The sequence below is a fragment of the Phoca vitulina genome, unplaced genomic scaffold (genome assembly GCF_004348235.1).
Source record: "Phoca vitulina isolate PV1807 unplaced genomic scaffold, GSC_HSeal_1.0 scaffold6, whole genome shotgun sequence".
Classification (NCBI taxonomy): Eukaryota; Metazoa; Chordata; class Mammalia; order Carnivora; family Phocidae; genus Phoca; species Phoca vitulina.
Genome location: NW_022589709.1, coordinates 30,797,911 through 30,813,646, shown reverse-complemented (window position 1 = coordinate 30,813,646; position 15,736 = coordinate 30,797,911). Strand labels below are relative to the sequence as shown.

Here is a 15,736-nt window from a genome sequence, read left to right as displayed (position 1 = left end):
TATCTCTGTCTCTCTCAAATAAATAAATAAAATCTTCAAAAAAAAAAAAAAAAAAAGATAACATAGAAGAACATCTAGATAACTTTGGGTTTGGCAATGACTTTTCAGATATATCACCAAAGGCACGACCCATGAAAGAAATAATTGATGAGCTGGACTTCATTAAAAATAAAAGCTTAAGCTCTGCAAAAGACACTGTCGAGAAAATGAGAAGACAAGCCACAGACTGGGAGAAAATATTTGCAAAAGACATATCTGATAAAGGAGTGTTATCCAAAATACACAAAAACCTCCTAAAGCTCAACAGCAAAGAAAACCAACATCCTTACTAAAAAAATGGGCCAAACACCTCAACACACACCTCACTGAAGAAGAGATAAAGATGGCAAATATGCATATTAAAAGATGCTCTACATCATATTTCATCAGAGGAGTGCAAACTAAAACAGCAATGAAATAACACTACATAGAAGGGCCAAAATCCAGAACACTGAAAGCACCAACTGGTGAAGATGTGGAGCAACAGGAATTCTCATTCCTTACTGCTGAGAATATAAAATGGTACAACCATTTTGGAAAGCAGTTTGGCAAGTTCTTACAAAATTAAACATAGTCCTATCATAGGATCCAGCAATTGTACTCCTTGGTATTTACCCAGATGAGCTGAAAACTATGTCCACCCCCAAACCTGCACACAGATGTGTATAACAGCTTTATTCATAATTGCCAAAATTTGGAAGCAACAAGTGAATGAATAAATAAACTGGTACATCCAGACAATGGAATATTATTCTGTACTAAAAAGAATGAGTATCAAGCCATGAAAAGACATGGAGGAACTTTAAGTGCTTAATGCTAAGTGCAAGAAGACAATCTAAAAAGGCTTCATACTGTATGATTCCTACTACATGATATTTGAGAAAAGGCAAAACAATAGAGACATTAAAAAAACAAACAAACTGAACATAATAAAAAAAAGAAGATAGTCAGTGGACATTATCTATAATAACAGAAAACTACATAAAATCTAAATATATGAGACGAGCAAATGTATCTCTTATTATGACATATCAGCTCAGTGGAAAATTGCTCAGCAATAAATTTTTATTATGAAGACAAAAACAAGCAAACAAACAAACAGTTCTTGCCATGAGTTAGTGGGGAGGTATGGATGAATAGGCTGAACACAGAGGACTTCTAGGAAAGCAAAACTACTCTGTACGATTCTATAACAGTGGATACATGTTATTATACATCTGTCAAACCCACAGAATATACAAACTAAGAGTGAACTGTTGTATAAATTATGGACTTTGGGTAATAATGTTGTGTCAGTGTAGGTTCATCAGTTGTAACCAATGTACAGCTCTGGTACAAGATTTTGATAATGGGGCTCTGCGTTTGTGGGGGCAGAGAGTATATGGGAAGTCTCTGTCCCTCCCTCTCAATGTTGCTGTGAACCTAGAACTGCTCTAAAAATAGTCTATTAAAAATAGTAATAAATCAGAGTAATCTTAAATTTTATTAGTTTCCTATAATCAGGAGTAATTACTATAAAATATTTGTTTTTGAATCTAATAAGCTATCACTGAAGTGTGTAAGTATATGCGCACATGTGTCAAAGCGTGTCTGTGTATAAGATAAGACAGTAAGATAGAGTGTTATCTTTAAAATTCACCCTCAAATGATATTCAACATTAACATGTCAAAAAATACGATGTGTTCCTAGCACAATGCTTTATAAAGTTACTCTGTTAAAAACAGATTTTTTTCTTCAGAGTCAGATTGTAATTACCAGGAATCTTCGTAATTAAAAAAAAAAATTACTTATCCTCCAAATGAATATATTTTATCTTACTTTCTTGAAGCTTCATGTCAAGCATCAAAAGAATGAATGTTGAATAACCATGATCTAATTATAAGAATGAGATTTAATTGTGTACAGAATAACACAATCCAAGAAACTGTCTTGAGTCTTAACCAAGGAAATGATAAATCCCGGAAGGAAAGTATCATATTAACAAAACACAATGAAAACACCTTAGCCCAGACCCAATTATGGTTTTTGAAGCAGACTATTATTAACTCTGCATTTGGAAACCTTTTATCTTTTAGAACTTCCAGCCATTCTACTTAATTGGTCCCTTGCACTTGCCCTTCCTTCCCATGGCCACTGATTCTGCCCTACATCTTTATCATCTTATGAGTAAATTAATCAAAAAGTCAAATTAGTCTTCACACCTTTAGCACCTCTTCTTGCCCATGCAAAGTCGGCTGTTAGAAGATTTACTCTCCTAAATTCACACATATAATTTTGCTTTATGCAAAATAAAATTGATTCTCTTCCTAACCAGATCATAAGTTATTTTTCTAACTTTGTATTCCAATGCTCCACAATGGACTCCATTATTTCACAAGTTTACCATGTACTTATTTCCTTCTCAGTTCACTCTAATAATGCAATAATATTTCCTTCTGTTTCATTTTCTCTATCGCCATCTCTCTCTGTCCCTGTCTCTGTCTCCTTTTCTTTTTATTCCTGGTGAATAGCTACTCTGTTCTTCAAGTCTAGTTGACTTGACTAGACTTTTAAGTCTTCTTTGCTAATATGAGGAACAAATTCTACACTCCTGACAACATACCACCTTACCATGCGTTTATGTCCTAGCTAGTTATATATGGGTCTGTTTCTACCGTAAAACCTATGCATTCCTTTAAAGCAGTGGTCAGCCTTCTTCATTTTTCTGCCTCCAATATCTGACAGTAGATATTCAATAAAATACATCATTGCTTATATTTGTATTACGTATTTTACAGATTTATACATATGCATGACTGAATTTGGCCTTTTGGTCACTTGCCGCTTTTAAATAAAAGTCTATTTCTTAGGTTTTACATCTTAGCTTGTATTAATAAAAGGGAAATGTTGACTTAATTCATAAAAATGACATCTGTGACTTGTGGTGGGGGGAGCATTAAGGCATGTCATCTCAGCCAGCTTTCTCTATTTCTGGTAGGCCTCTTAACTACAGATGGGACTTAATTGCTCCTTAAATACATCTAACATTTATGCTTCCACAATATTGCCCAGTAGCCATATAGCACTTCTGTTGGTAGTTTTCTTACCTCAAATTCATTAACTTTACAGTGAATCCTTATTACTTTTTAACACAGCAAAACATAAAAACAGACATAAATAAGTGCCAAGTTCAAATATTTGCTTTTTCAAGAAAGAGAGTGAGCTAAAATAATATGGTACATAAACAAAATTCAAGTTGATAGAGTAGACATTATAAAAAAAGTGGAAACATATATCCATCGGGAGATTTTACTGAGGCTCCCTCCTGTCTAGGGAAAATGTTTAGTTATGTGTTCCATTGTGCCAAGGACAGACTGGTCCTTTCCAGACACTTACCCTCTGACAGCATGAATAAGTCTCAATGATGGATAGGCAGTTCGCACTTTCAGTTTATTCTTAAGGATTAATGCATTAACCCACTCCACGTGCTTCTCTCCTCCTTTGACCATGAAAGCAGGGATCCAAAGGACACTGTCATTCAGCATGGAAAGTCTATGCACAAATTTTTCTCTGTCACTCTCATTCCGAAAGCCTCCAAATGCTCTTTGTACAACTGATGGATTCATGGTAATAAAATCTGATTTAGTTCCCACATCTGCAGCAAACTCCACCACAGGGGCTAGATTACACCTGAAGAGGAAAAAAATTAATGGACAAATGAAAAATAAATATGAAACATTCACTCCTAAAATGGTGTGCATAAAAAGAAGAGTGGGGAACAAGCATTTTCTTTTCACCAGGTTGGAAAAAAAAAAAAAAAAAAAAGAATCTGCCAGGTAAAATTATATTTCAGTAAGGTACCCCATATTCAGGAATATTGTCTTCAATAATGTGATCTCCTAGTATAGGGCTTAAATTGTCATTTATATTAATTCAACCTGTTGTCTAAGAATACTCTTTGCTGTTTATCTTCATAAAACCACATGATATGAATTCCTAATAAGTGAATTTATGATGGTAAATTCACAAAAGTTCAGTTGCCATGCAGTCGGCAATCTAAACCACATGCTATTCTATAAGTAAAACATATTAGACTTGATGTTCCAATCTGCACTACTTGTCAAGCTTAAGGCATTTTAACAACTTTATAAACATAATCAAGTGAAGGTAGCTTTTCTGTATCCTGAGGTCAAATGAAAATACAATTCCTTATAGTATTTTCCACAAACGTGTTTGTAATTGCCCTCTACCACCCTAAATGGGAAAGAAAAGTTAGAAAAGTGGAATTATCACATTTAATATGCCTTTTTGGGATATTAAATAATTCAGAGAAGCCCTTACTACCAAATATCTTTCTGTTCTTTTTGAGCACGTCCTCAAAATGTCTATTTTCCCCTGCTAACATGCCACATACGTTTTGTGTTTCAGAGAGAAGGGACAGAATCTGATGTCCTGTTCTTCCCACTGAAGTTCCAGGGCCTCACAAAGTGCTTGCACCTGATTTTATTCTTGTACCTGATTTCAGTCTTATGCTGAAAGGGAGCTTTGAAAAGCACCATGAATTTTGTCTTCAACCAATTCGTGATGCTTCTTTGATTCTATCACACAGATCTTTGGATATTCAACTTAAAAGATAGCTTAAAAATATTTTTAATTTGCTAAAAAAAGGCAAGTTTTAATTAGTTAATAAGTGAAAAGTCAGATTTGAAACAAACAAGAGTTTGCTAATTTAGAAAAAATCATTTAAATCTATTCAATCTACCGCTTCATGAAAACACACACACATACACACACACGATTTCTTTTACTTTTCTTTCCTTATATCAGCCTTTAAAGAGAAGGGGAAATAAACTGATTTCTTCTTTCTGTATTTTTGCAGGTATGACTGCGTTATGAAAGTTTCTCACAATATTCTTCCTTGTGCTCTTTGCCACTTTAATTAAATTCTCAAACAAGTTAGATTTAATTAAAGAGTGAAGTGTGTGCTCTGCTATTAAAAATACTGGCTTGTATATCTTTCCTTATCTCTCTTAATTAATACATCTTATTACTTTCTAGATCTCTGACAACATTTAGCTACCGCAACAAACATCTCACACAATTAAGCAAAGTCTATGTTATTTAGGACAAGCTCCTCAGAGAAAACAAAACAAAACAAAATAACACACCATATTATTTAGAAAGAAACAATTTTTTCAAGTTATATATATTTAATTATGCCCACTATATCATATGATACAATATTTGGTCTAGCCATGATCTGTGTACTATATGAGATTAGATATTATTCATTCCCATCACAGTAAGAATATTATGAATGGGACTGCCTTGGAAAATAGCTACATGTGAACAGAAGCCAAAATGAACATCTTACTGTGGAATTCATGGAAGATTGAGGACATGGTAATTTTTCAAGTCCAAAACTGTGCTCCGTGCCAGCTTTAAAAATAATCTAAAATTCTAACCAAGTTAATTATAAGATGAATTTGGATACTGTGGGGAAAATGCATTCAGAACATCATTATTACAGACACTTCTCCTTCCTCAGGTAAAAATAGACAACACTTGCTAACGTTACAGTTAACATGATATATCTTTCCACTAAAACAATTCCTCAGCAATTCTTTTCAGAGGATTTCTACGATAGAAAAAAATAAGATCTATACTTCATTTTCTTTATAATTGTAAAAATAATCAGAGCCAACCTAGTTAAACAGAACAAAAATAACATTCTACAGCATTATCTTTTCAGGGGAAAAAAGTCACTTGATTACATTATGCTTTTCATTATTTTTTCTTATCACTTATTTAAAAACGCCTCTACTCCCATGTTGGTTAACACTTTTTAGGATTTTAGGATTGACTTTTAGATTGACTCAGCATATTCCTTAAGCATGACTGTCTGGCCATGTGTCTTTTAAGAACTAACAAGAGATCAGTGAAATTGGGTGTTGAAAGACAGGTACTTTCCACTAGGAAGCAAAAGTAAACTAAGAGAATAAGAATATTTCTGAAGAATAGTATTGATCTAGGAGACAAATGAATGTATATGATGCAAAGAATGATAAATGATTGCAGAGCACTGTGAGATCAAAGAGTAATTGATTCATGTGAGCTTTATTGTAGAGTTTTTATGACCTAAGCATAGCCCAACCCAGCTTTGTGAGGATGGAAATAGAGGTACTGAAAATAGCATGACAGAGGGACACATCATAAAATATAATGTATGCTAGCTCTCGGAGTCCAGTATATTCATTTTCCTTGGAATGATTATGTCTAATTTTTCACTGGAAGGAAAGATTAACATTGTTGTGTCCATATGTGGTCAGTGAATTAACTACTCTGTAGTTGAGTCAGATATTTAGTCATATAATTAGCTGAATGCCACATAATCAGGGCAAGTATTAAGAAACCCAAAATAACCAACCAGCTGTGTCACACTCCAGCAATTCAGTAGACTTGTTGTGAACTTCATAGCGTTACTAGTAGCAATACTGCTGATTGAGCAAGATTATGAATAGATTTGCAATCAAACATTCTTCATCTTTCTTCATCTTTCTTTTTAAAAATCTTCTTTAGCCAAATTAAATTTTTGTACTGTCCAACTATTTTTGACATATCAAAAACATGAAAACATATATTCAGAAGTAGGTATGTAGGCCAAACCCCTGTTTACTCTAAGCTGTCCAATTTTAAATTTATTTGTGTTTATTTTCCATCATTCAAAACCTGCAGGAAGGTACTCCAGACCTCTGAAATTTCTTCCGTGATCACACACCAGATAGGATCACCTCTCAACATTCCTTTTATGCAGAATTGAAGGTACTTTCATTTCTTTCAAGGCTATATAAAATGTTTTAAATTAATTTTAATTTAATTCATTTAATTTTTTAAGGAAAGAACTGCTTATTTCATGTATAAAACCTGAGGATCACAGAATTCCCTAGGAAGATGTCTCTCTTAGGTGTGTCAATATTCTCTGCATTTCCCTTAAGTATTAGCTCAATAGTCTAAGCAACTAGGAGGTCCGCCTTTCAACAGCTCAGCAGATACGCCTTGAGAGTTCACTGTGCAAATACTATATACTATACTCAGAACTTTTTCCAACTATTTTACTATTTGTGCTGTTTTACAATGATATAATTTGGCCAAAAAATAATCTTGACCATTATTGTCAGTAATATCATTAAGATAATGCTCTTTCATTTAGCCATGCATTTATTCATCCCGTGATGTGTGTTACACACTTACGCTAGCTACAGAACTAGTCATGTGAGATACTAAGGTAAGACAGTGCACTGTGATACAGGAGGTTGTTAATTACTTCTTTACACATATCACATAGACTAAATGAGAAGAAAAAACTAATGAATGGATTACAGACCAAACTCGGTTCTTTTTCACCATTTAATGTTTAAACAAGTTCCAAACACCTGAATAATACCCTTTTTCTCTTTTGGCTAATCCCATTGTATGTGTATTTCTCTGTATTAACATTGAAATCTCTCAACCCCAGCCATCATTACCAAGAGAACCACATTTGTCAACAGACCCTGAAATAGGAGATAGCCTCTTCTCTTTTCTCCCACAAGGGGAAGCTTATGGTTCCTATCTGCTCCCCTCCTGCTTTTGAGCTTGGAGAGTCAAGAGAACAAAATCTCTAATACCTGCTTTTTTCTTTTTTTTTTTTTTTTTTCAGGTTTTGTGGTTAACCTCTCCAAATGGCTAGGGGAAGCTAAAACATGCACCCTATTAGTCTTTCTGACTTTCTCGAGTGAGGGTAGTAGGCCCTAAATAGACCTGAAACCAATATTTTTTGCAATACTTTGAGGTAAGTAGTTGTATCATCTCCACTTCGGAGATGAGAAACAAAGGTCAAAGTGGTTAAGAAACATGTCGAAGGACATAGTGCATTTAAAAGAAAAGCACAGCTGTTTTAGAATGACTTTAGGACAGGAATTTTAATTGACACTATTTACACATGTGATTTCTTTCAGAACCAGAGAAAATATCAATATGTTCATCCTTCAACCCAACCTTCCTATAGGAGAAAGAGTGCAGATTCCCAGGACTTAGGCATATTACACAAGTCCACTCGGCCATGATGTTCCCCAAATCCTGAGCAATTATTAAACCATGGGTTTTAAGTATCTAAACCATAAAAATAATACATCTCAGAGCTCTTGAAAGAGAGGATTTTCAAAATGCAGATAAAAGGATTAAATATCGATGTGACTTTTTGAAATATGAAGCATAGGATTAACAGTTAATTTATATGTGGCATACCATTATGTAGTAAACAAAGTGTAAGAAATAGAGATGAAATACCATGTTGAAGATCTGCATTGCAATGTGGTGGATGGCCACAGAAATACACAAACAAATATACACATATCACATTTTATGCTTGCTGATCAGATAACAAATAATGAAATCTTCAACTTGACAGAAATAAAAACAAATGACACTTATGTCATGAAAATGACTAAGTGACAAAACAGACAAGGAAATTTTTTCACAGACCCAGATTTGTTTACATTACTGGTAAAGGTGGGAAGAACTGTGCCATATTATTTCTAGGGAAATCACAGAATAAAAAAAAAAAATTCAAACTCATTCTAAAAGAAAAAGATGAATACTGAGAATTATATTAGGCTATGTCATTCCCACACTTCTCCCAAAACCAAAATAGAGTTATTGGGCAAAGTTGCTACAACTGCACAGATATTATTTAATAACTTAAGTTTTTTTGGGGTGAAGGGTGGGGAAGACATGCTAATGAATGGATATGTTGTGCTTAAATCAAATAAAATATGACATATGCATCTACTATGTATCCAATTTTAGTTTAAACTTTAAGAATAAAAGGTATTCAGTTTAGTTTCTGCCCTCAGCCATCGTTTAAACGGTAGCAATGTGGGCACTGGTGCTCACATCCCAATCTGTGTGACCTCAGGCAAGTTACTTAAACGCTCTGAGATCCAACTTTTTCCATAAATGAGGCTATTAACACTGATTGAAATGCTATTGAGAAAATTAAATGAAACACAATATCTGGATTTCCTCTCAGAATTCCTTGCTTAGAGTTGGTAATAAATATTAGCTAATGGTAATCATTTTTTATATGCTCTTTCCTTTTGCAACCTCTTGTGAGAGACAAAAGGAATGCATGCAGATAAATTAAAGAGTATGTTGGATAGAAAGAACTTATTGAGGAAGAGTGCGGGGTGGGGAGAAGATTTATTTATAGCACACTTAACAAACCATTTTGCCTGGAATTTAGCCATCCCCACCGCCCCCCCCAAAAAAACTAATTGGGATTTGAATGGTTGATTCAATGACTAAGAACATCTTGAATATTAGACAAAACAAGTTTAACTTCATAGGTAGTATGAAAAATATAGAAGCTCATAGACATGGTCATTTGTATTTAAGAAAGAGACTATGACACATGTATTCAGGAAAAACTAGAATAAAGTTCTACAATTAGAACTTTGACACAATTCTTATAAAAGGTAGTGAAGATCTTTTATTATGACAGTAAGAAGAATAATAGCTAAGTTTTATTGAGTACTCATTATGTGCCAGAAATTGTTCTATTTGCTTTGCATGTAATATCATATGCAGTTCTCAAAATAATCCCATGAGACGGGCACTATCATTATGTTTCTCCATTGATGAAGAAACTGAGCCGTGGTAAGCTGTATACATTTACAAAGCTTGTAAGATGTAAAGGCAGGTTTTAAGCTCTCGTGCATGATGTTATGCATCAATTAATTCTGTGAATGAAAATGAAGAACTAGACAAACAAATTTTGTTAGATATCTTGGCCACAAGTTCAGTTGCATTTAAATGTGATACAGCTAAGTCTAGAATCTCATTGACTTCATTAATTCATATGTCTGGTCCGAAGGTCTGCTTGGCTAAAGGAAGTGAGGAAGTTACATCCTTCCTCACTCTCTTGTAAACACTCTTCACCAAAGGTGGGGGTTGGATGGGAGAAGATGACTGTCCCAGCACGCGGAGGTTACTCCTTGGCAGCAAGGATATATAAATACCTGTGCTCCTCTGAAAAACCACCAAAGCAAGTACATATGAAAAGGAATGTGAAGGGGGGGGGGGGAGAAAAGGTTAATTCTGAGATTTCCTACCAACAGAGTATGGAAGAAAGGTGAGGTAATCCAAAGTAGGTGAACACAGACTAAGGAAGGAAAGGGAGAGAGGAAGGAAGAAATGAAGGAAAGAGAAAAGGAAGGAAGAAAAAAGGCAGCAGACAGACGGTACCATTTAAAAACATAGACTAAAATTCAAAATGAGACCCCATAGTAAAATTCGTGGTAAAATAAGAAAATTGTCCTAGGTGAGAATGAGAAGTAAAGTCTACATATTGAGTTTAATTTTGAAATAAATACACTGACCTGTTTAGGTGTTCATTTTCTTTTTCTTCTGGAACTTTATTTCTCATAAAAAGTGTTCTCATTATGAAAAACTACATATGAACAAGTGGTATTGCTGAAACGACAAATCTCCTCGATCTTTCTTAAAATAATGAGAGGATACTGAAATGATCTCAAAGTATTATAGAGAGTACTGGAAGGCTATCAGTAACTTTAACAAATTTGAATGCAATATTATCTCGGGCACCTGGGTCATTCAGAAATCATGACCTGCCTTCAGCTCAGGTCATCAGTTTATGATCTCAGAGTCCTGGGATGAGCCCCTTCTTGGGAATCCCTGCTAAGTAGGGAGTCTGATGCTCTCTCTCTCTCTCAAATAAATAAACAAAATCTCAAAAATAATACAAATATCTCCTCTTACATAAAGCACTGGTTTAAAAATAAGGCCTAAAAATGCAGACTTATTCCAAGACTTCAGCTCTGGACAATATTTTGACTCAAGAGGCCTCTACCTAGACTGTCACAATTAACTCTAGCATATGAATAGACAAGAGTCTAGGAAATCAGGAAGGGTGGTGAGAGTCAGAGCTTTTCACTCTGATATTTTTAATCAATCTCAAACTTGACATTTATCATTCTTCTTCTCGGAGCCTACTTAGTTTTGAGTAGTATGAATACTTAAAATCATCACCTATTTTTCAAGAAAGGATAAAAAAATAGAAGGAGGGATAAAAGGAAGAAAAGGAGAAGTAAAAGGGAAAAGTTAGACATTGGAAGGGCAATGACTCAAAAATGTATTTTTCTCAATTAAGAATAAACTCTCACAGCCTCTGGTTGTCAATGCATGGTTGTGTGCACTAAACAATACAGAAGGAGAGAGTTCTGATGGCTGTTCTCTGTCTAGGGCTTGACAATATATTTATAAAAGTTCATAAACTTCCTGAGCATTGTTAAAAACTTGTCATTATACTGCACGGATTTTAAAGGAATTTAAATATGATTTACTAATGTAAGCCTTTATCACAATTAAGAATTTGCATGTGATTGTTTTCTTTTTCACAAAAGTAAATATAGAATATAGAGTAGCATGACTAATATTTACTTAAATTACTGTAAATGTTGTTCCTTGAAATTGCATATAGAATGAATACTAAGCATCCTGTCTAAATGTTTCCTTTGTAATTAAAAAGTAATCATTTTTATTTCTCTGAAGAGGGTGTAAAGAGAAAAGGATGCCAGTTGTTGAGAAATTCCCTGTTCATTGTCTTGGGTTAAAAAAAAAAAAATCATGACTGGGATATTTAAGACAAGGGGGTGGGAAACCAAGCAAGAATCCTTAGAGCATATTCTCAGGTACTCTTGTCATAATCAGGGGAACTGGACCACTCTCCATTGATCAGTGGCTGCTGAGTAGTCACTACTGTTTTGAGGGAAGAACTGATTCAGCATGAAATTTATGTTCTTAAAAATTATGTTGTGCATTAAAAAGAAGGAAACAGGATTCATGAAATATTATGGCTGATATTTTAATCACTCATGCCAGAAAAACAAGGCAGAAAAACTATAACTTTTTCTCTTTGCAATTCATAGTGTTAATAAACAATATACATTGTGGTCGTTACAGTGGCTTGGGAAACACATCTGAGTTTTTGAATTTTTAGTGATTACACTATCAAACTTGTCACAGCAACATAGCTTTGACATTTAATTTTCTCATTTAAGAAAATAAAAAATAAAAAGAGTTTCATTTGTCATTATAAATTATGAATATATTTTTTCTTTTCAGTTTTTTGAAAGTATAACCGAAGGTTGAAAAATGATTTCTAACTTAGTATATATGATTTATTCAACACTTGGCCCTGGAAAGACAGTTGGTATAATGCTCAGAGTACTTAGGCATTCTGGTACCAATCTCAGAAATGCTGTCAAATTATGGGTGAATAAAAATGAATGTTTTATTTTCCAATATAACAGTAGGCCAAGGCAACTTCACATTCATTAAATCATATTTATTCTAAGTGGAACTTTCTCATACTCTATTTTAGTAGAAAGTCACATTTTTCACTTGGCTGAAAGGCCTTGATCTCCATAATTCTTTTATCCTCCGTATCTGATTCAGAAAGTTCCTCTCAGAAAATCTCTCTTGAATATATTCTCTCTTTTCTATTCGTACTGCTATTTTCTCAACTTAGCTTAGGTACCACCATGTTTCTTTGAACTACTGTTGCAACAATTTGTTAATGAATTGTTTTTCAAACTATTAGCTAGACCCACTGGTGGATCATGAATTATATTTGGGGTCACAGATAAGCAATTTTTAAAGAATGTGAAAGAACAGAATGGATTATAATTGAAAACAACAGTGTTTCTGGCACATAATTTTATGAAAATTTGTTGAAGTTTTGTGTGTGTGTGTGTGTGTGTGTGTGTGTGTGTGTGTGGTGTATGTAGTAATAGTAATGGAAGCAGTAGTAGGAGTATATCATGACATAAGTTGTAATTCTGACGATGCATCTTTATTAAACAGAATTGAAAAACATTGCTCTAACGAGTTCTTTAACACAAAGACTCCAAATTTATTATTCTGCTTCAAGGATGTTATCATCTTGTAAAAATGCACATTTGATCACATTGCTATCCTAACCAAAAAATCTTTAGTGATATCAGTCTAGGATTTTCATAACTTGTCTCTACCCTTACTTTTCAGAATTTTTTTTCTACAAGCCCACTGCCTATCTTAGATCTGAGTGGCTTCAGTCCACTCCATGTAGTCTATGTCTTTTCTATGTCCCTTTATTTATGATGAGGTCTCTGCCTGAAATGACCTCCCTCTCCAAGACACTTTAGCCTCTAACCCAGAAGTCATATTTGTTCTTAAAACTCAAAGGTTAATATCCATTGCAATGTTTGACATGATTTCTTTGGCAGAACTAATTGCTTCTACTGCACTGTTCTAAAATATTTACTAATATCTTCATTCTACCACATATGAAAAGCTATCATATTTAGTTGCTTGTATAGGATTGATATCTTTAATGAAATAGTAGAGCCACCATAATAATAATAATGAGAGTTACTCTGTGTATTTTGTGTATGTGAATTGAGAACCTGTGTACAGGTATTTGATCTCTCAGTCTTCTAAGAACACTGCTGATGCTCTAAACGAGGTCCTGAACACACACAGTGCTGAGTCAGAGGTTAACGCAACTCTGGAAAATGGGCAATTTTGCTTGCATATTTCCCCATTTATTGGGGACAGGCTCTTCTGGCCTTGTGATGATACATACCAAAGAATCCAGACTGGGCCCTCAGGCTGTCAGTTTGTGAGTTCTGCACCAAATCTTCTGATACCTGTACAATTATTTCAATTTTTATTTTTAACATGTTAGTTGTGTTAAACATGTTAAAAATGTCTCAGTAGAAATATGATATAGTGTGTGTTTTGAGAGTTGAGCTAAGGAAAACAAAAGGTGCAGTACTAATAAATATGTGTTAAGCTGAAAACTGTGTTTTATTTATTTATTTATTTTAAAGATTTTATTTATTCATTTGAGACACAGAGATACGGAGAGAGAGAGAGCATGAGCAGGGGGAGAGGCAGAGGGAGAGGGAGAAGCAGGCTCCGCACTGAGCCAGGAGCCCCATGTGGGGCTTGATCCCAGGACCCTGGGATCATGACCTGAGCAGAAGGCAGAGGCTTAACCATCTGAGCCAACCAGCCACCCCTGAAAACTGGGTTTTAACTGTAGCCGTTAAAATGTTTAACAGTCAGAAGCTGTGCTAATTAAAATAGACCAATATTGAAAAAAAAATCATCATTTTAAGTTGGAATTATTTAACCTAAAACAAGAAATGAGATCTGTTCCACTGATGTACCTATTTTAGGTGACTGGTGTTTCCTGTAAGCAGAGCCATTGTCATTCAAAACAAGTTAGGAAGACTGGAGAAGTTCTAAAGACATAATATTTTTTCATTCTGATTTTTTAAAACAGCTCTAAGTCAAAATTTACTCATAAGAAGAGTTAGTACATAGGGATAAGTGGAAACAAGAAACTACAGTGTTTAGCATTCTTCCAATTGTTAGGATCCCTCCCCCTTTATTTTATTAAAGTATAACAAGTTTCAGTTTGTGGTTTGTAAAAATGAAACTCCCAGTTCTCCCTTAACCAAATAGTGTTCTGCTTTTTAACAAACACCACGTAAAATATTGAGGCAAGCTTAAAAGTCTATTATGCATTAAATTTGTCCAAGACATAGAAATATCCTCATCAGGTAACTAAAGAATAGATCAGAAATATCGTAAATATAAAAGGTACCAAATTAAGCACTCCAAATATTAATAGTTTTCTTAAGTTACATATAGAAGGTCATGCCTGGGGAATTTGAAAAATTGAAGTAAAGGGCAAAGCATGCACGTATACATGTTAAAAAACTAAGGATTATTATTAATGACCTTGATCATTGAAACTAAAAGCACATCCACACAATACTTTGATAGGAGGATGTGCACAAAGAATAAGGACAAGAATATCCATAAACATAACCACATTCTTGGAAAGGGAATTATTGTTACTGTTCCAAATAGAACTGTCTTAAAACTTAGTTTCATTCATTTTTATAATTAATTCCTTCTGTCTCACTGGCAGCAACGCTTTGTTCTTAGCTCTTGGATTACAGTAACCGTACCATTCTCTTACTCCTCTCTGTGTCTATCTCCCCCATCAGACAGCAATCTCCAAACAGAATAGACCATGTAACTTGTCTTTATTTCCCTAATATCTACTGCAGTCCCTCAGGATTTCGCATCTAGTGGCTGCTTGATAATTGTTTGTTGAATGAACAAATACTTGCTGAAATTATGTGACAACAAATTAATGGAACTACTGTTTTTACTTTTAAACTTCAAACAACTGCTTTTATTTTTTAAATAATCATATTTAAGAGCCATACATTTACACCAAAGATGACACAAGTACTCAAAAAATAATTATGGGACTCTAATTTTGAACTTCTTTCCTGACCAAGTTATGAGTCGCGGTAAAAAAAAATCATTCTCAGTTCTTTATAAGATCACCATACTTTTGACTCAAGACCATGTTGTTCAGTCTGATCATCTATATAATTCATTAAATATAATAAGAACTATCAGTTACTACCTTTTGTCACATACTATTTCTATCTAAGTTATTCACATTTTAAAGAACATTCATATAATTGAGTTATCTGCAATTATGTTTTACAAATGAGGGGGAAAAACCTTCAACTTACACATCTTCAAGTTGGGATTTAAACCCAACCTTGAATCTCAAACACTGCAAAT

The 15,736-nt window shown here is 34.1% G+C and overlaps 1 protein-coding gene across 1 annotated transcript in view; it reads right to left on the bottom strand.

The window, feature by feature from the left end:
* The window catches only part of ST8SIA4 (ST8 alpha-N-acetyl-neuraminide alpha-2,8-sialyltransferase 4), a 99,252-nt gene that overhangs the window by 51,387 nt on the left and 32,129 nt on the right, over window positions 1-15,736 (bottom strand). The window contains exon 4 of the mRNA XM_032403932.1: window positions 3,416-3,709. Within this exon, the coding sequence (XP_032259823.1) occupies window positions 3,416-3,709 (294 nt within the window). The remainder of the gene's footprint in view (window positions 1-3,415; window positions 3,710-15,736) is intronic.